We start from the raw sequence: 21,766 nt of genomic DNA on the forward strand, positions 1-21,766 counted from the left end.
TCCTGGGTTCCTCCTAATGGAACTGTGAGTGCTTTTCAGTCAAACTGTGCTAAAAGCTGCTCTCTGCCCATCCTGGTGCTGACTGGTGCTAACAGCTCTCTGGTGACACACAGCTCTCCTCTCCTGGGCCTCCCCACTTCTTTCAGCACCTTCAGAATGAGAGGCAAAGCTTCCTGTGCTCTCATGGCTTTATCTCAGCTCAGTTCCTCCAGCTGCTCCCTCCCACCACACCTACAAGAGCTGCAAAGTGGAGCCCAAACTGATCCCTCTGCTGCTTGTTCCTTGTGACAACTGGTGCCTGTTCAGCTTTTGCCTGTTTAGCTCATGGGATTGGGAACCTTGAGAGGGATTGGGGAAATGTTCTTACAGCTCTCTGGCAGGAGGGTACAGCCAGGAGGGGTCAGGCTCTTCTCCCAGATACATGCAACTGGATGAGAGGAAATGGCCTCAAGTTGTGCCAAGATTGGATATTAGGGAAAATTTCTTCCCCAAAAGGGCTGTCCAGCCCTGGCACAGCTGCCCAGGGTAGGGATGATTCCCCATCCCTGGAGGCATTTAAAAGCCACGTGGATGTGGCACTTGGGGATGTGGTTTAGTGGTGGGATCTGCAGTGCTGGGGAACAGCTGCACTCGATGGTCTGGGAGGGCTTTTCCAACCTCGATGATTGTGTGATTCTGTGGCTGCTGGCCAGAGATCCCTCTTGGGGAAGCCTGGGTGGATTTGCCTGCTGGGTCACTGAGCAGGATGCAGCTCTTGGCAGCTGCCCCAGTGCCAGCACATCCCTGACCACACTGCACATGCAGGGAAAGCAGCTGTGGTTCAGGACAGCTGGTGCAGGTCTGGGTACAGGAGACTCCCAAGGTTCTGATTTTCTCAGGAAATCCACTTTTCCTCTTGGGTTGGATCCTGGTGGATCCCTTCCAGGTCAGGGGCAGGAACAGGGGAGCACGGTCAGTCCGTGCAGCATTTGATGATCTGCCTTTGCCAAAGCCATGACCATGGAGGAGTTTGCAGAGACTCAGCCCCTCTGCAGATGGAGATTTGCATGAAAAATGACTCCTGCTCTTTCTCTGCCTCTCTCCAGGCCAAAGCTCAGGACTCCTGTCCCGGAGGAGCCCGATGAGATCCAGATGTCTCAGCAGTCGTAGCTGTAACCTTTACGTAAGGCAGGATCTCATTTCTGGGCGCAGTTTGCACTGCACAGAGATGGAAACACATCCCAAGAGCTTCCTGGGAAGAGCAACCACAGCCCAGCCCAGAGCAGAGCTCAGCCCAGGCCCAAACTGTGCTCAGGAATTCCTTGTCCCAGCCTGGTTGGTCACGCAGCGGTGCCATGGCCAGGAGTCGAGCTGGCAGGAACCAGTGTCCAGGGTGATCCCCAGCACACGGGGGATGGTTAAAGCCCTGTGCTTGAGGCACAAAAGCTCTGGAATCCTGGTTTCCTGCAGGATTTTCCACCCTGGAGATGGACTGTCTCTCTCTAGGTGGCAGCATTGGTAAAGAGTCTCTTGGCCACCTCCAGCTGAGGCAGGATCTCACCACACCTCACTCTTGTGATTTCATCAATAATCCCGGGATTCAGTCACAATTCCTGCATCTCTGAAGCATTGGTGAGTGCACAGGCTGCCCAGCTGGTCCCTAAGGATGGGCTCCCACGCAGAAATATTGGCACAAACCACAGGTTTGAGGCTACCTAAAACAGTTCAGGAAAACACTGCACACTGCTGTCATTGGTGGAGTAGTTCCATGTGATAAATCCAAAGTCTAATCCCCAGATCCTCAGCACGCAGAGGTTTGGGCAAAATTTCCAGGTACCACTGAAAAAAGGTGTTATTTGGTATGTCCCCATCACAGCACTGACAGCTGTGCCCAGGCTCAGGTGGAGAAAGTGGCAGCAGATGAACGAAAACAATTATTAAATCAAATCAAACAAAATCTCATTTGTTCCCTGAGATTTCAGACACTGAGCAGGGATGTGGGACCATCAGCACGTTCCTGTGTCTCTGTGCTTTTTCACCACCATCAGAAGAGCTTGTCTCATCCCTTCCCTTGGTATTCCCTCACATTCCCCAGCTGTGGGAGGCTTTGGGAAGATCCCAGAAATGCTGAACTGGGACCATAAAAAAGCAGGGCCGGGCTGGGGCCAATGACTGCAGGTGAAGGAGCAGGTCAGGGAAGCATGGTAAGAATGGGACAAGATCAGGATGTGGTGCTGGGGTAGAGGTGGGAGCAGTGGGGTGGAATAAACAGAGACTGGAACAGATAAAAGCTCCAGAACAGAGAGGGATTTGGTTTTACTGCCTTTGTTTCCACAGGTTGTGATTATGAGCCAGAATCAACAGGGATAACAGGGATATATCCATTCTGGGAAATGGCTTTCCAGGTCGGTGCTGACCCTGCTGCTCCCAGCATCCCACCTGCACTTCAGTTCTGTAAACTCCCACTCTCCTCTGGGCTGAACACTCAGCTCCACACATACAGCTTGATTGCAGGGAACAAATTAAGTTTTAATTAGGATGAGGAATCCTAGCGAGGAGCAACAGTCCAGGTCTGAAATGCATCCAGGCTCCTCGTGTGACAGTGTGTGAGAGGAGCCAAGGCTGCAGCTGTTGGGATGGATCTGAATGATGATGGGGATCAGATGCTCCTAGGGCTGCAGCCCCTCTGCTCTGAGAGAGATGGGGGGGTTCACCTGGAGAGGAGAAGGCTCCAGGGAGAGCTCAGAGCCCCTTCCAGGGCCTAAAGGAGCTCCAGGAGAGCTGGAGAGGGACTGGGGACAAGGCATGGAGGGCCAGGACACAGGGAATGGCTTCCCACTGCCAGAGGGCAGGGATGGATGGGAGATTGGGAAGGAATTGTTCCCTGGGAGGGTGGGCAGGGCCTGGCACAGGGTGCCCAGAGCAGCTGGGGCTGCCCCTGAATCCCTGGCAGTGCCCAAGGCCAGGTTGGACAGGTCTTGGAGCACCCTGGGACAGTGGGAGGTATCCCTGCCCATGGCAGGAACTGGATGAGATTTAAGGTCCCTTCTCCTACAGCAACGCAAAGACTGGTGAAAAATCCTGCCTGTGGCACATTTAATTTGCCATAATTTCAAACTTTCTGGAACCAGCAGGGATGAGCTGAACACTGGAGGAGTTTGGCTGCACTTCATGGCTATACTTGCTATCGTGACATGGCTTAGAAAGACTTTGCATCAATTCAGCTCAATTCAGCTCCCTCCCCTCCTCTGTGAAACCAACCTGGCAGGACCTTCCAAGCCCTGCTCCCTCGAGGTGCCCATTTGGGTGCCCCTGGGTGACTCTCAGATGTGCTGCAGCTCCCGCCATGGTGCAAAGCTCCACACTGGGGAATCCCCACAGTCCCTCCTCTGCTATTTCCAGTCCCTCCTTGCATTCAGAGCACAAAGGAAGGGGGGAAAAAAAAGGTAAGTTTTGGAAAGAATAAAAGGCCAAGCAAGCCCCATGTCAGAGCGAGTGAGTGTGCAAAGCTTTGAATCATCTGACTCCATGTTTATCCACTGCTCCGGGGAGACGGGGGGAGCTGGGGGAAGCGGAGGAGTTTAGGAAGTTCACAAGCAGAGTGCTTGTGTTTTTTCTGGCACGAAATTCCCAGTCATGTGTGTCCCTTCACAATGCCATTAACCTCCCATGCTGGGGCTTGGAGACCCTCAGGAATGATCAGGTCCAGCAGGGATGAGTGGGATGGTTGTTGCTGGCAGCACCAAAGCTGAACACCGGGCAAGGCAGCAGCACAGGGGGCTTTGCCTTCTCCTCTGGGGTCACCTGTCTGCAAAGAGCCTCTCGGGGTAAAAAACCAAAGACAGACACTACAAATCCATCCTGTGCCAGTGCAGCCCAAAGAGAAAAGGGTTATAATACTCTGTAATTACAGTCAGCCTCAAAGGAGATGCTTTATGAGGACATTAATCAGCTGCTCAGCTCCTACAAAAGGAAATAATGTGATTTTTAAACAATGCTGGGGTTTAATTTGACTCAGCAGCAGCTTAGAGGTGTTTGTCCCTTCACAAGAAGTTCCAGCTGTTTGAAAGTTTGACTACTTGGATGACAGAGGAAAAAATACATATGTATGAATTTAAATGCTGGTCCTGCCTAGTTTAGATACCTACAACTTTCAGGGTGAAGCACAGCCTTTTCCAAAGCAAAATGAAAGAAGCAGTTCTGTGCATCTTAGGCTGAAGAAGTTAATTAGTATGTGGGTGTTATTTAAAAAGCTAAATGGGATTTTATTGGAATGCTAAAATGCATTTGGCCCAGTTCAGTGCCTTTTTCAAGAGTATCTGAGCTCCCTCCAGTTTCAAGAGGTCAGAGCTTCCCCTACACTTACTGGTTTTTAGCTTTCAGTGTCCTCCTGATTAAATTGTTGCTGTGATGAAAGTTGAATATTTAGGTTGTATGGAAAGTAGGGAAATTGAATGTAAATTGAAGCTGTTTATTTTTTAATTTATTGCCAAGCAAAAATGTCCAGGGCTGTTAATTAGTGTTTTACTCCCAGCAGCAGGTGGGACAGGGCAGCTCCTGGCAGCATTTCAAGCATTCACTGTTGATAACATTTATGGCAGAATGAGCAATGTAAGACATTTTATTTTGCTGCTTTCTCAATAAAAAAGAAGAGAATGGGATAGATCAGTTTGAATTAAACAGCAGCAAAAGTGACATTAGACATTTGTGGTTTCAGCTGCCTGGCTGCACTGGTGAACTCTCCATCAGGGGGAATCAAAGGCAATTTTTAAGCAGCTCTTGTATGTTCAGCTTTGAAGTGACTGTTGTAGATGTCTTAAAAAAACAGCTGAGCTGCATTTCTCAATTTTAGATACAGGGCTTGAAAAGCCACCAAGTAACTGAATGTCCCCGTGTATGTCTGTGAAGTTTATTGTGTGTGGAAGAAGGTACAGAACACCTCAGCTCCTACTGATTTCTTCTGCCATGACATCTGGGCTGATGGAAACAGCAAAATGCCACTGGGGCTTCACAGGAATTGCTTTTTCGGTCCAGGGAAGTGCAACAGATTCCTGTCACTGTGCACTAGTTCCTCACAATTGTGCACAAGGGTTTGTAGCTCAGTGCTTGCACACTGGATTTTTATCTTATATTCACGAGTTTCTTCTCTTCTCATTTTCCCCTTCTTTGTTTCCAGCTTTTCCTCCTTTGTAGCCTCCTTCACAGTCTTCCACATTACCACCTTCTCCATACACAGTCTTTTTCTTCTCTGGATTTAATTTCTTTTCTGCAGTTCTGTGTGGGGAACACAAGACTTCACAAGCTCCAGCATGGATGTCTGAGGAGTCACTGAATGATCAGGTGAAAAACAAACCACGTAAACTCCTGTTTTCAGAGCTGGTAAAAGCAATTTATAAATTAATTGCACTGAGAAACGCAGGGAAAGAGGCTTCATCCTGAGTTAAATGGATTAAACCTCAGCTTTGTCCAGTTGCACGGCAGCTACGCAGCCACAACCCTGTGCACACCCCAAAGATCTTCTTAAAAGTTACCCCTGTGGGATTCAACTCCCTCAAACCAATATTTAAAACGTCCTTCAAAACGAAGTTGTCTTTGTTTTGACACCATTTTTTCCCCCTTTAATAATGATTCCCATTATTTTAAATATCCATAGAGTGGTGGCCAAACACAGGAGGTGCTGATGCCAAATCCATGGATGTATCCATGGCAGGAGAAGCAGATGGCACAGGGAGGCTCAGGCTACATTTCCTGAGAATTTTCTCAACAGCAAGAGACTTTGCTAAGAGTTATTTGATGGAATTTGTGCTGGAACCCTCTGGAAAAAAAGTTCTTTAATTTTTATGCATTCAAAGCTCTGTAGATTTTCACTTCAATTTGCTCCACAGAAACTGATCTGAATGTAAAGAATGCTTCAATCAACATCTTTTAGCATAAATGATACACTGGAAACATTACAAAACATTAACTATTCAGTTACATCCCAGGGTCCCATGGCTTTTATCCCACATACAATGAAATGTATGAGGCCTGGAGCAGGCTGAGAGGTAAAGGTTAAATTATGGATATGTATTCAGCTTTTGAGAAGTCTGAGAAGCTGTCAGGCCCCGCAGCCCCTCTCCCATGAAAGGCTTGTCAGCACGTGTTCCCAGAGCGGTGGGAGAGCCGCGCTGGCAGCCCGAGGAGCCGAGCAGGATGTCAGGAGCTGAAAGGCTGGAGAAGAATAGAACGAGTAGTGGTCTATAAACCCACTATAACTCCTGTTTGTTCCTTTGGCACTGCAAAACCACTCCAAAACAGAGGCCAACTGTTAACAGAGGCAAAGCCAACTCCATCTTTTGCAGGCTGACAAATGGTCATGTAAGTTACCAAATAACCCAGGACCTCGGGATTAAACTTCTCCAATTGTTTTCACATGATGCAACTTTAAATCTTTCTTTTGAACAGTATTAAATTTCCTTTCATTCCCATAAACTTCAGAAAAAGTTGACTGCTCTCACATTTCAGACTGTGACCCAGCTAACTTGCACTTTTCCCCTCTGCTAGTCTGGAGAACAGAATAATGAAATTCAGACAACAGTGACCAAATGTTGTTCTGTAGAACTTTCCTTTTACAAAACAGATGAATACTCCTGGGCTCCAAAACACTGCAGGGAACAAAACTTTCAAACCTTATGGAAATAAAATAGTAAGCCTGTGCAGTGACTTCATCTCCTTTATCAGATCAGAGACATTTTCACTGAAATTGAAATGGATTTTTAAAAAAAAAATCAACTCTAAATAGAGGAAAATAATTTTAAAATCCCACTGAAGCCATTATTGAAATACTACTTTATTTAAAACTCCCACACCCATGTGAGAGAAAGTTAAATTTCACAGAGCTTTAGAGGGAGAAAACGTCTTCATCATCCTCATAATTGACATAATTCTTTGTTGCAGATAGAAGTGTGCCTTCGTAACACAGGAAAACAAACATTTTAGTGTTTGTGATTCACAAGGAGATAAGCAGATGCATTGTGTGCTGTGACTGGGACAAAGGGCCATAGAGAGGGACCACAGACACTCTTGGGGGCCTTGGCCACTGCAGGGGCTGGAATTTCTCCCTGGAGGTGCTGAGCTCTCCGGGATCCCACTGGAACCCCACCACGTCGGTGCCCTCAGCATCCTGCCAGACGAGGCCCTGTATTTACACAAGGAGAAATCCCCACTGTGCTGCAGCTCTGCTGCTGCTGGGAGTGGGATTGAAATCACTTAAGCCCACTGCAAATTCAGCCACCAGAGTCAAAATAAAAGGAGCCAAAATATATAAATCCAGCAGACGAGGTTTATGGGGGAACTAAACCAAACATTCACCGCGAAGATTTAGTGCAGCCAAATTGTTCTACGTGAACGGGGTACCTCAGCTCATGGTGGGCCACATCTCTGGGTTAGGGGTGTGCTAAACTCATGCTGATAGCAATAAAAGTTTTACTTGCAAAATGAGTGGAAAATACGAGATGGTAGATAGGACAATACAAGTCTATAAACCTGATACCTAAACCCTGCTCTCAGGGCTTTGCCAACCCCCCGCTAACTTCCATGCAAATTCCACCCGTGCATCCCCAGTGTTTGTCTTAATTGGAAGTCTTAAAGGTGAATTGAAATGTTGTTGGAATAAAAACCTGTTGAAGATGCCAAATCCCTGTGTAGACTTGCAAGTAAATAAATCGTAAAGGCTGACTAGAGGCCTTCCTATTAACCTGTCAAACCACCAGCCCTGGAATCTCTTTTTCTCCTGCAAAAATTGTGATGTTCTCCTTCCTCTAATGATTGAAGTATTTTACTGCCTCACATGCCTGGCCACAAAGATGAGAATGTTTAGGAGGGTGATGAAATCTCCTTCTTCATCCTGAAGATGCTGTGGTCCTTGCTGGCAGGAAGGGCTGGGGCTCCCTGCAAGTGGTGGGAAGTGGTGGATTATGACAGCTGGGTGTAATATTTGTTCAGTTTTCCAAACTATTGCCTTAATAACTTTCTCTCTGAATCCAATTTTTTGAGGATTGGGTTGGTTGATTCCTTTTGGAAGAAGCATACAAACTCTGTGTGAGGAACTTGGAAGTTACAGAGCAGTTTCACCTGAAATTACCTGAGATGTTTTGCAAAAGGACAACTTGGTCATGCCCAAACTGAGCTGTGAATCCATGCCCTTCTTTTCCACGCTCCCTTCTGGAGCTAATGAGAAAGACGTAAAATAATTGCAGTTTCCTCGCTAAGGATAACTACAAAGCCCAGCACCTGAAGTGTGAATGCCCAGCCTGGGTGAGTGTTTGGAAGTGTCACTGTTACACACTTCTCCCACTGACTGCACCACGTCTGCTCCTTAAATGAGCACTTCCAAAGTGCCCAGCACAATGGATGTCAAATGGAATGAAAGGCTGGGGTGCCAGTTCAAAGGATAAAGTCATAACAACAACAAAACTAATGTGTAAGAAGCGTGCCAATATTTGCATATGTTATTAAGTAGTTGCTGGTGTTGGTGTCCCATTGTCACCCTCCTTTTCCCAGAAGGGTGATGGTATGTTTTATGGAGGTACATCATTCAGGGATGTGAAGAACAGAGTCCTCCTGAGATATAAATATATGTATATTTATTCACATATATAAAGTTCCAGTGTAATACGCACATGAAAAAATTGTGGTCTGTTTCAAGGCTTTTCCTTTCATCTTTTCCATAGTTTTCTGCCAATTTTCAAAGTGCTCCCAGACCACAGACTGAAGGAAATTATCTGAACAAGGCTGACCTGCACCTCCTGATGCTCCCTGTGCCATTCCCCAGGGCTCCCCCTGTCCCCTGAGCCCCACAGTGCTCCCTGCCACGTTCCCTGTAGCTGCTGAGCCTTTGCTTTCCTCTTAAAGCAAAGGAAAGATTCCACCTGAGGAGACAGAGCTGTTGCAAAGACTGGCACAAATCAGCTCCTCCTCGCTGGCCTGACCTGCTGCCTTCAGGATAAAACTACTTACTCTCCTATCTCCCGTCCCTTTTAAATAAACACATTGTGCTGCACTTGCTCCTGAAACTTCACCAGAAAATAAAGCTGGCATCAAGTGGACAACGTTTTCACCTGAGTTAGACAGAATTCCTTTCCTAAAGAACTCAGTGTAAGTTATGTCTAAATCTTCCACTTTTAATGGAACAGCAATTGCTTTTCATCTTATGGTTTAAAAATCCATGGTGGAATTAGATTTACACTGAGTCTTTCCATGGATGCACAGATTGTAGGAATACAGGGAATTTCTAACCTCACTTCCAGCTTAGACTCTGGAAGCCTGAACACACTGGTGTAATTCCAGTTGAATTTCAAGTGGGCAAAGGATGATTGATATGGCCTCAAAGGGTGGAACCAGAAAATCTGGTGTAGATTAATAGGAATATTAGTGAAAGCTGGAAAGGAAAACAAGGATTCTTTTCTAATGTGACATGATACTTAAGAACACACATTGTCAGTAACTACAAATGTGTAATGTTTCTCTTTTATTTTGCCATACTTCTGACACGATTCTCATACAATACTCTGCTTATCATCCTCTTGTGAGGTTTATTGTACTTACAAATCATTCCCAGACAGCTTCTTTGCTATCTTTTCATTAAAAAAAAAAAAAAAAAAGGAAGAAGAAGAAAGTTTTGTGGATAATACATTTTCCCTGCAGGAACTAATTCCACAAAGATACTGACTACAAGCTTGTCGTTGTTTTAAAATATGTGGACATGTATCAAATGGTTGATTCTTCTCCCCAGAGTCACCTTCTGAAGCTTTTTGTGTGCACTTCATCTCCCAAGCATCCTGAGACCACAGAGGAGAAACTCCAACTGTCCTCCCAAGCCAGAGCTTACCCCTACCCCAAATTCTTCTTGCCATCAGATCACTGTGGATACTCTGTGATATCCCTTCTTGGGTCTTTAGGGCTGTGTCCACTCCAGTTCCTTTGTTTAATATATTTTTAGCCTTTCCACTGTGGGATGACAGACTGCAGCATGTTAAAGCAGGGAGAATATTTGTATTGATTTCCAAATGCTGCAGATTGAGAGCAGATGTACCACGTATTCCCCAAACGTATGTTTTAACTTTCATTTATGTGCTGTGCTGAGCAGTCTGCGAGCCAGGAAGTGATTTATATCTGCTAATTGCATGCACTTTGGTAGATTTGCAGCTAAAAATAAGTGGTTTGTTTTTTAATTATAAATGATTTATCCTCTCACGCTGCATGGAGCTAAAACTTCGAAGCTAAATGAGAACTTGGAGAATCTGCATTTAGTTCCTGCATCTGCCACGGAATGTTTTTGTATCTTTAGTGGGTTATCCCTGTGCCCAGCTCAGAGGAATATGGATCTCATGGACATCTTATTTCGTTACACAAGGGAGAGATGAAGGAAACACTTTTGTGTTACAGCTGAAGAGGTGTAGCAGCAGTTGCTGCCAAAAGCAGTGGTTCAGTGGAGACCCTGGAGAAGGGTCCCACTCACCTTTGCAGGATCCAAGACTCCAGCAGCTGTGGGGAACTGGACCCAGCTGGCTGATCTGGGGGAACATCGCTCCCATTTGCTCTCATCAGAGCATTCATTGAATGCACTTGCCCAGGTGAACACAAGGAAACGCAAGGAGGTGTTTCCTTGAGGGCAGCTCGCTGTTCGATCAGCCAGAAGTAACCTGCAGTGTCACTTCGGAGGGTCAGGGCAGGCAAGCCTGGGCTGGTGCCGCAGCACTGCAATCCCAGCTGCACGGCCTGACCTTCCCGCTGGCACAGCTCCGGTATTCCCGGTATTCCCTGTCTCCAGGAGAAGTGTCAGGCCCCTGAGGGCACTCATCGCTCTTAATGACTGCAACCCACCCCACCCTGCCTGCGGCTCTCTTTAAGATCAGCCCTGGCCCCCCTTAGAGTCTGTCACTGCAGCATCCCTGTGCGTGGCTATGGACCCTGCTGTGGAGCAACCTCCCTGCTTGACCTCGGACCTGTCTCATCCCTACAGCCCTGCGCTGTGTCCCAGTGCCGGTTGCTGGAATGGCTCCTGAGGGATGGCGCCTGAGCTGTTGGTGATTCTCAGCTTGACCCCAGACCTGCCTCGCCACCCTGAACTTGCCCGATGATCTTGGCTGGAGCTGGGCCTGCCTTGTTCACCTGGATTAGGGGCGGTGCTTCAAGGATCTCAACTGGCAGAAACTCGGGCACCCAGGTCCCAGCAGCTGACAGTCCCTTCCGTGAGCCACACCAGATCCTAAAACACATCAAGCTTGGCTCGCCTTGTCCATTTTCTCTGTGTTTGTTTATTGGTCAGTTTTCCCGAGGAAGTGGATAATCTCTTGTCCTTGTCCGGGCTGGTGAGAGGAGGAAGATGTGCATGTTTGTATGTGTGAGGAGAAGGTGGTTCCAGACCTCAATCTCATTCCCTAACGTGCTGCCAGATGTTTATCTGGATTTCTTCCTCCTCTTGAAACTCTATTAGTGTCTGACAAGAAATACAAGATTCATATGGCAGAAGAAAAGCCTAAGGGATCTGATCTAGCAGGAAGTGAGGAGGAAATTCCTTTAATCTTGTCCTTGTTTCCACTCTACTTATGAGCTTTTTATTAAACAGTTGCCGACTTTTGAAATCCTAAACCTAATCTAAGCATCCTAGGAATGTGATCATTCTCCTGGATGGAAAGTAGCTATCACTCCTAGGAGCTTCAACCAGCTTTGGCAGTGTCCTCCAACTCCAGCAAAAATGTTATCCACCATTGGGCAGGAAGGAACTCCAACCCTTCTGCCCAAAATCTCAGTTTCTGATCACCAGAGAGAGGGAAAAGCATGTTTGGGGTCTGGGCTTGTTGACAAGGTGGGGATCTATCACATGTTGAACTTGGTGGTTTTGGAGGTCTTTTCCAACCTCAACAATTCTGTGATTCTGTGATTCTGTGAAAGTTGCTCCTCTCCAAGTGCAATAATCCCACAGAATGCACTTACTGTGTGAGGGGCAGACTCCTGGGAAGGGATGGAAACCCTTCCAGTGTGGATGACCGTGCACAGGAACAGATTGTCCAGTGAGGGTGTGCAATCTCCCTCACTGGAGATATTCCAGAACCCTCTGGATATAGCCCCATGCCATGTGCTCCGGGATGTCGGAGAGGGGAAGCCGGACCAAAGAACGCGCTGTGTTCCCTTCCAACTCGATTCTGTGTCTGCTCCCAGGTTGGACTCGATAATCCCGGAGGCGATTCTGTGGAAAGCGTTCCCCCCGCAAGTGCGACAATCCCGCAGGGACCATATGAAACGCTGCCCCTCGAGAAGGGGAAGAGGAAAGGGAAGGGATACCCCCACACCGCCGCCCTCAGAGCTCCGCCAGGGCCGCCCCGGGGCGGCTCTGAGGGCGGGCGGCTCCCCCGGCCCTGCGCGGGGACAAAATGGCGGCGGTGGCTGCTGAGGGGCGGCCGCGCCGGGGCGCTGCGGGGCCGGGCAGCGCGGGCGGGCGGTGACAGCGGGCAGGGCTGAGGGAGGCGGCGGCCCCGCTCCCTCCCCGCCGCGCCGCCTTCCCCGCCCGCCGGCACAGCGCGGGACGGAGGAGCGGCGGCCCCGCGGTGGATGCGGGAGCAGCGCCGGCTCAGGAATGCAGCAGCCGGGCGGCGCGGACGGGAGCCTCCCGCTGCTGCTCCCGCTGCTCCTGCTGCTGCGCGCGGGCAGCCGCGCCGAGCCCGGGGACGCCACGCAAGGTAAGGGGGACACGGCGGTGCCGGGGTGGGATGAGAGGAGCGGGGCCGGCACTGAGGGGAGCCCGGCGGCTCCAGCGCTGTCCCCGCGCCGCCTCCCGTTAACGAACTCGGGGGTTTACACTCGGTCTGTTTTTAATTGCTTCGTAAAAAAGCTCTTTCCAAGTGTTGGGGCCAGTAAGCATTCCCAGCGTAACCATTCCCAGGCGGTCCCGCTTTGCGGTCCGTGATTGATGGTGCCCGAGGTGTGTTGTCACACTGGGGACTGGTCCCTTAGATCCGGCTCTGAGGGCATGTTTTGCCATCTCACCCCCCTTGTACTCCTAAAAAATGTTTGTTTATCTATTTATTTATTTTCAACAAAAAGAAAGCGTCTCCGTTCTGTTGTTAGCGAGTGATATTTATCCCGCGATCCTTCTGCTTTATCAGGGTTCTGATTCCAGCCTTTTTGCGAGTGATTTACGTGTAAAACATAGCGTAGCTCAGGCATAAAGGGACCTTGGAATCGGGATAGCTGGAATTGGGCAAGGACTGATTCCTTCAGGCCAAGTCAGTAAAAAGTGAGCAGTGTTTTTGGACGCCTGCATGAGAATTTCACTGAGAGTTGGGTATACGTGAGCTCCGGCTCCTCCGAAGTGTTTTGTGGTGGGTACTTCAATCACAAGCCACCTCAGAGAAGTCCTGTTGATCATATGCCTGTATTTAATATTTAAAGAAGTGAAAAAAGTTAATGCTAAAGAAAAAAAGTTGATGAAAAAGCCAAAATTGAACCCAAATTATAAATACTGTGGGATAACTGCCTCTAAAAAGTTGCTTGTAGCTAACAGATCTAACTCTTGTTGTCACATCCCTGTGCCTGGATTTCTCCCGGAGTTCCAGCGTGTCCCTGAGGATGCCGTTCCCGGGACTGTGTGTGAGGGAGTGGATGTGCTGGAATGACTTCCCGATGTCCCAGTGCGCCTCACAGGAGTCTCGTGGTGCAGATTCAATGGCTGGATGAGTTCTAGCTTGAGGTCGGAATTCTTCATGACATCTCAGTGGGAAAATTTTCAAAAGTTGATTTCTAGTGTCTCCAGGGAATGCTGTGTGTGCCTAACAAATAGCTGTATTTTTAAAAGGGGAAAAAAGGCCATTTCCCCCGTGGTTTTTCAGATAATTTCAAAGCTTTAGGGCCATACGAATTTTTTGCATGTTTTAAAGAGCCTGGAAGGGAAAAGTAAAACCCTGTTAACATAAAGCAACTGATCACATTGGGTCTAAAACTGACCATTTCTTATTTCCTGTGGATTCTGCTGGGAAGTATCTATCAGTGTATGAATTCACCTTTATGTAAATATATTAATGTAGTCATTACAGTACAGGTCATGTAGTACAAGTTACACAGAGAGGGGTTTCAGCTCAACATAAGAAATAATTTTTTTATAGTGAGAACAATAATTCACTGGAATTACCACCCCAGGGATGTGGCGGAGGTTTCCAAGGTGAGACTGGATAATCTCAGCCAGGTTCCCTGTCCCACAAAAGGCTGGACCAGGTGATCCTTCCAGCCTGGACTGTGATCTGTGATTATGTACAGTTACTTTCCACAGTGAAGTATTTCCTGCATTTTAAATACTATCTTTGGCAAATGCTTGCAGTGTGGATTCATGGGCAGATCAAGTGATTTATTTATTTTATATAGATAGACATCTATCACATGTTCAACCACATACTCTGTTTTCCCCCATACTAAATTTTGTGGAAGACTAAGGGAACCTGAACATCCACCACTAATTAAAAAACCAAAGAAAGAAAAAGCCGGTTCTAAAATGTTTTACAGATTTCTTTAAGGTAACTCTAATGGCTGGGGAAATAGGTTTTGCTTCATCAGAAACCCAACCCATACAGAATCTTCAGTCCCTACCCTTTAACCCTGACATTTTCAAGAGGAGAATGTGGACCACTGTCTCCTGCTGCTGCCTTTCTGTCCATGACCTTTCCTTGTAGGGAGCAAAACAACCCCAAAAGCTTTGTACATTCACTGCCTTTAACTTGCGCTCTCCCCAAGGGTGCTCACGGGCTGGCCCGAGTGTTCCAAATGAAAGCACAAAGTTAATGTCACTTTAAGGAACAGCAACTCTCCAGCTTGGATATTTTTTGCAGTATGTGGCTCTGGATATTCCCAGTTCAGCTTGATTATTGTTCTTCCAGATCATGTAACTTTGTGAGGAGACACAATGACAGAAGCGGGAGTAATAGAAAAACATTTTAAAAGTGTGTAGTAAACCCACAGATCTCTAGATTATGTTTTAGATTGTAGGGGTGCTGCTGATTTCCTTGAAAGTTGCAAGATAAAGTTCCACAGCTCTTGATTAGTCCCTGTGGTTAATTGTTTCATCCCTGGGTCACAGGCTGCTGCTTCAGCCACTATCCAGGAATGAATTTAAAAACAAACAAAATGCTTTTGTTGCCTTAAGCCTCTAAGAGGATGAAGGTAGATGTCACTGTTTGAGGTTGTAGCCTTGTATTTCATGACAAAAGTGGCTTGAAACAGCAGCAAATTATCTTCAGGACATCGTTTCTTTGTTTCTGTAATTAACTTCTACTGAAACTGCTGTGTTAATTATGTCCTCGCAGGGATTTAAAGGGTTGCAAATGAGAGTTGGGCAGGGGAGTATTTTAAAGCTTGTGTATGGATTTAAGTAGGCAAAGCGAGGGGAAAAAAGTTTCCTTGAGGTGTGACACTGGATCCCGCTCTTTGGAAACAGATGTAGAAATCCAGCAGTCTGCTGGGACTCAAAAGAGCACCTCAGAGTTGAAAACTCTTTTAAAAAGTCTCTAACCAAATGCAGCTGCTTTGCACACAGCGATTGTCTTGCAAGCCAGAGATATGTAGAAAGTTAGCTCAGACAAAAGAAAAAGCGTAAACCTTTCCTTCCCCACGCCCTAGGAAAAAACCCTCAGTCATCCTCAATTGCAAATTCCATGTTCACACAGTAGTTGAGTGAAATGTTGTATCTCATACAATTTTTAGGAACCTGCTTGACTGAGGTTCTTTCTGCTGTCTCGGTGGGATGTTCTCACCTTGCCGTGGGTATGCAGGTGATGGGTGCTGGTGCTTCCCAGGGGAAACTGCTCCTGGAGCCGAAGGAATCGCGGCAGCCCTGGCACAGCTGGAGAGTCTCACACCCGGCCGTGCCGAGGTGGAGGTGTGACGGTGATAACCCAGCCCGCATTCTGACAGACTGCTCCGTATTGAAACACTTAAACGAGTATCAAATCAAGTTATTTTACTGCTAAAATGCTGTCTTTGATCCAGGTTTCTGCTTTTAAAAATTAGCAAACCCCGTGCTCTGTCTTGAAACCAGCTCCCTAAAGCTGAGCTCAAAGAAATTCTGGGTTGTTTGGGGCTGCTCCAGTTGAATAATAAAGTGACTTCATAGGGCTTTTGTCATCCTGGTTTCTTTTTCATTGTAATCAAGGAGATATTGAAAGTCAATGAATCTGCACATTTATAAATGGAACAACAGTGAAATGAATAAATGAGAGCAGTTGTCTATGATTCTTTGTAAATAACAACAGAATACTGGTGTTGGCTGAAGGATCCTTCTGTGGGGGTGGTGATTGCAGTTTTACATCCTTTATGATGAAGTGCTTTAAAATTCCTGAAATTCTACATTTGGTTTAAAGTTTCATTTGGTCAGGTGCTGCAGAGGAAGTTACAATTTTTTTTCTGGCTGTTTACAAGCAGAGTCACTGCTGTCCTTGCCAGGAGTGTGGCATGTGAGAGGCTTGGACATGTTTAATGTCATTTAATTGGGCTGAAATGACAGGATGGACAGTGAAGTTTGCCAAGGTGGAAAAAATGAGTAATTTCAGCTTAAATATGTATCACTAGTGTGTGATGTAATAATAAAGCTCTAAATATTGCTATTATTTAATAGTAAAGTTCTTTGAAGTCCCCCAGGGAATATAATGTAAAGTAAAAGAACTTGCCTATATTTGGGATCTAATGCAATATGATATTGAAAATGGTGCTCTGCCAAAGTCAGGCAGCTTGGGGAAAAGAAGTAGCTTGAGAAAGGAACCCTTCAGTGAGGAAAGCAATAACCCAGGCTCCTCAGCCTGCTTCCATGCCAGCATCCCGGGGTGAGGAAGATTGCTTTCCAGGATCTCCTCCTGAAGTGGAGACAGTGGAGTGCCACTGTTTCCAAGTAAATCTGCAGGGCAGTATATGAAAGGAAGTGCCTGGTGGCTTGTGGATGGAATCCCATGGTTCATGTTGCCAGGATGGACACAGGTTTGGAGGATGATTGTTAGGTAGGATTCCTGAAAAAATAGTGCGGAGTGGTCACCACCAGGAGCAGAAAGCCACGGCACTGCTGTGGAGGAGGGGCTGACAGGGATAAATGGGCTGTGGGGCCAGGGCTGTGTTCCAGCAGTGCCGTGTACAGAGCTGGGTTTTCCCTGGTGTTTCTCAACAAGTCATTACGTGGAGTTCATGCACAAGGCAGGAGCAGAAGAAAGCTCAGGTCAAGGCTGCTTTGTTGCTTCACCGAGTTCCTTGGAGTTTTTGTGCTTGATATCCTGTTCTAACAAAGCCCATGGTGTCTGGTTGATCAGAGAGGGTAAAGGACAGCAAAAAATGCCCTTGCAGGACATGTCCTGGATCATGGTGTTGGTGGGGGCTGGGTACTGTGTCCCTGCTGGCTGGAATGTGCCAGTTCTGTGGTGCTGGTCCAGGCCTGGCTTAACCCGCCTGGGCCCTGCTGAGATCTTCTGATCTGTTTGCTCTTGTGACCAGCGACAGGGCTCTGGGAAATGGCTGAGGCTGAGTCAGGGGAGGTTTAGGTTGGATATCAGGAAAAAGGTTCTTCCCGAAGGACACAGGCTCCCCAGGGAATGGTCATTGCCCTGAGGCTGCCAGAGCTCCAAGAGCGTTTGGACAACGCTCTCAGGCACAGGGTGGGATTGTTGGGGTGTCTGTGCAGGGCCAGCAGTGGGACTGGATGATCCTTTTGGTTCCCTTCCAGCTCAGGTTTCTCTGATTCTATGATGTCACGTTGGAGACATGAATCCTGGGCGTATTTATTGTGCCTCGGGAACACTGAAGGCAAAGAAAATCTGTCTGCTCTTTGTGTCAGGGAAAGCTAAAAAAAATAATAAATAAGGCAAGTCCCTGTGTGTACAGGCAAGCCACTGTCCCCAAGAGCTGGAGCAGAAGTGCTGGTAACTTTGTGCAGGGGTTCCATGGGCTCTCTAAGCCCTGCTGATGCTATGGGCTGTACAGAGGTGCGCTTTCTCTCACTCTCAGAGATTTGGGACTGGCTTTAACTTAGGACTTTGCCATCCCAAAATGTTCTGGGAAAGTTTTATAACTGGTTGAGTTCTTGAGAAAAGTTGGTGCAGGCTCTGGGGGAAGCCTGCATTTTATTAAAAGCTTTTTTTCAAGCTGCTCAGGTCATGTGCTGAAACTGATACAGCACGAGGGCTTCCTGTGACCTTCTGCTCCTTCCCTCCCAGGGCTGTCCCTGGTGCATCCCCCTGTCCCATTCCCAGATGCTCTGTCTGTCTGCAGCAGAGCCCTGAACATCTGTTCCAGGCAGATCCAGGCAGGAGCTGGAATGGTGGAGCAGTGAGCTGGAGCACAGCAGCAGGCCATGGGAAATGGAGAGATCAGAGATAAGCGAGGGAAAAACACTCGGCAGCTTTATAACCTCCTCACACATTCCCTCCAGAGACTGGGAATAGAGCAGGGGATGGTTTTCCTACCCTGGGAACTTGAGATTGGCCCTGGAAGGATGTGCACTTCCACGGTCACAGTGTGAACAATGGTGGCCCAATCCCTCCTGAAGAGGCTAAGCCGAGCTTTAAAGGATGGAGGGTGTAAATGTAATGAGCTGTCTCGGGGTGTCCACAGTGTAGCTGGTCCACACAGAACACCATGGCTCCTCCTGCAGAGTGAGAACACGTGCTGGAGAAGGAGGGATTGGGGTCTGGGTGGCCTTCATTTCAAAATTCTGTAGGGCCTTTAGCTCTTACCATGTTGACATCCACTCTTGTGGAACATTTAACTTGTAAAGGGGATTTGTTCTCTCCCTGAATTCTGTTTCAGTCATTCTGTCCTCAAAGATAAGTGTGATTGTGAATGCACAGAGGTCTCTAGGAGAAGACAGAAGCTTGGCCAAATGATATAAAAATAAAATCAATGTTAGAACTAAGATTAGATCTGGTTTTGATCAAGTGAGGTCCTCTTTGCAAGACCTCCATCAACCTTTCTCCTCATGAAGGGGGATCATCCTCGTTGTACAGGGAATATCTCACCTGTGACACCTTTATAGAGTTAATGTATATCTGAGCCCTATGCAGTCTACACTGTATTTACAACAGCTCTTGCCTCTCCCAGTTTTTCCTGTAAGGGGTCAGTTATCATGGATGAACATCTCTTCTCCAAAATTAACTTGGCTTCAAATGAAAGGAAGTGTCTTTATAATTGTTTTGTTTACTCTGAAGTACTTGATGTGCTGTATGAGTAACAAGCATTCTGTGCATTTTCATTTTACTTTTTTTTTTTGGTATATGTTAATTATTCATTCCATATGTTTTGATTTTTCTTTATAAAACACATTATCTCTCTGTGAATTTAATGAAAATCTGTGGCATGATGGAGACATCTCTTTTTCTCCAGAACGTGCTGAGTGGAGAGAGCACCACGTTGAGCTCTGCTTTCAGTGTGTCTCACCTACAGTGGCAGCAGGTCATTTAATTCCCAGCTGATTGTCAGGAAGATGGATTTATATCATTAAATGCTTTCAGGAGGCCAAGGAATAGCTCGTGGTGGACTTTTGGTTCTGCCTGCTGGCATCTCTGAGGCTGCAACACTTCATGCTCACCGGAGGATGTTTCTGAACTGAGGGCCCCTGACTTTTACATTCACTTTTCTTGGCAGCCTGACAGAGCCCAAGTCTGGCAACCTTTGTAAGTGAGATGCAACAAGCCTCACTTATTTCAGCTATTGCTCTGTCACTGTGTTTTTAATTTACTGTAATTCAATAACTTACACAATGCTGGAGTAAATAAATGGGCTGTGAACATTCTCATAGACCTTGGGCGTCCAGCTCAGGGCAAGATTTAGCTTTTAATTAACACTGTCCATGAGATTTATTGTTAAAATTGCATCCTTTTAAATAAGTCAATCTGAAGTTGATTAAGAGATGAATAATTGAAACCTGCTGTGGGATAACAGAATGCATTCTAGTGGATGCAGCAGTGGAGCAGCATTGGAGCTCCAGACCCCTTTTCTCCTGAGTTTTGGGTCATTCCCATAAGCTGGATGTTGTCATTATCTTTTCTGTGCAGGGTTTGTTGCTCTATGTTGAAAAAAAAGTGTTTTCCAGTATATTAAGAACAGTAGCATTTTACCTATTTATAAACTGCATTCTTAGTACAGCAGAGAGCTTTAGGAAGGCCCTGAGACACCCTGGTGAAAACCTTTAAAGGGTTTTTGCTTCTTTCAGTCCCCTCTGCTACAGAAATTCTCCAAAAAGAGGCCCAGGCAAGGGAAGAAGCTGTAGAGACATCCTCTCACTATAGGGAAATCTTCATCATTAGCAAAATTGTATTTCATCAGGGATTAAAAGAAAATATTGCCCTGATTTTCTTGTGTTATATAGGGAGAGATGATATCTGATTTTCCCTTTTCCTTTTGAGAGCCTGTTGTAGGATGTGATTTATGTTCTTACATTCTCCGTTTGTGATTGATCTTTTTTTAAATCCTAGTGAGTATTTCTGACTCTGTGTAGTGAACCCTGAGCAGCAGTAAAATGTTCACAAACTTGAGAGTATTTTACATGCAGAACTTGAACAATTTTCTCTTGAAATCTGTCTCCTACTTTTCCCAGCAGCAAAGATAGTCCTGATATGAGGAGCTGTATGACCAACTCCTCACACTTCAGGCTGAACACCTCCAGGGAATGTCAATATCAATATTTTGTTGGTTGAACTGTTCAGGGTGAGACAGAATAGGTTGGGCATTAAGTGAACTGGTCCATTCCTTCCTTCCTGAACTGGTTTTGCTGGGGAGCCACATTTGGCACTGATCACTCTCGTGGCTCTGCTTTCAGCATTTCTGTAGGTCCCAATGGTTCTGGGGAACTTCTTTGATCTGTCTTGAAAACTTCAAAAGTTGGGAGTTGGTACTGGGGGAAGGAAAAAAGGTGGTCTCAGTGTCAATAGCAGGTAAAGTGAATTTTCAGGGGATTTCTTCAATAAAGAAGGAGAAACCACCTGCAAATGGACAGCTTTTCCTTGCCATGAGGCCTTTGGTTGGGTTACAATATCTCGTGGTGGAAGTGACTCCTGTAAACAGGACACCTACACAAGGATTTTTGGGAATCTGAACATTTAAGGTTGCTCTGTTGTCACTTGTGGGGCACGTTCAGTTCTCTCATCCAAGAAGGAAGACTCAGTTCTGGGCAGTTCTCTTATCCAAGGCCATTCTGAAGACGCTGGGCTTGGAGCTCTAAAACACTGGGTGAATTTTTTGGTCTCTGTTATATTTCTGGTGGAGCACCTCTGGTACATCCAACTTCTCAGAAAGTTTTGACAGAACACAGCACCAAAGTCTTAACTGGGGTTGTTCTCTGTCAGTAAATGAGTGAAGCTGTGGCCTCAGGCATCACAGCCCATCCAGCAGGGTCACAGCAGGGACAGCAATGCTGGCACTGCCTTTGCTGTGGGAAAATCAGAGTTCAGGCTTCTGCACAGGTTTGTACATCAGGTGTTGTTTATTTTGTTGTCAGCTCTACAGAAATCCCCTACCCAAACCCTGTAATTGTCGGATGTTCTGTTATCCTGTTCCTCCTGCCAGTTATTATCTCCTGAGATTATCAAGGGTAACTTCACCTGGACTAATTGTAATAACTGACAAGGCCTGAGGGGAAGAATTCTGTCTCGACAGTGCAAGGAGGGATTAAGTGTGTATATATTCCATGTAATTTGCTGAGAGGTGTCTATGTACAGATCTGTCAGAAGAACTGTAAAATCATTTGAAATGTTGCAAGGGATGGATGTGTGGTGATAGGAGGCTCAAC

General features: G+C 46.6%; 1 protein-coding gene across 1 annotated transcript in view; it reads left to right on the forward strand.

The window, feature by feature from the left end:
• Nucleotides 1-12,512: 12,512 nt before the first annotated feature.
• The window catches only part of ROR1 (receptor tyrosine kinase like orphan receptor 1), a 147,620-nt gene continuing 138,366 nt past the window's right edge, over nt 12,513-21,766 (forward strand). The window contains exon 1 of the mRNA XM_069023613.1: nt 12,513-12,698. Within this exon, the coding sequence (XP_068879714.1) occupies nt 12,596-12,698 (103 nt within the window). The 5' untranslated portion in view covers nt 12,513-12,595. The remainder of the gene's footprint in view (nt 12,699-21,766) is intronic.

Source organism: Aphelocoma coerulescens, chromosome 8 (assembly GCF_041296385.1).
Source record: "Aphelocoma coerulescens isolate FSJ_1873_10779 chromosome 8, UR_Acoe_1.0, whole genome shotgun sequence".
NCBI classification, from domain to species: Eukaryota; Metazoa; Chordata; class Aves; order Passeriformes; family Corvidae; genus Aphelocoma; species Aphelocoma coerulescens.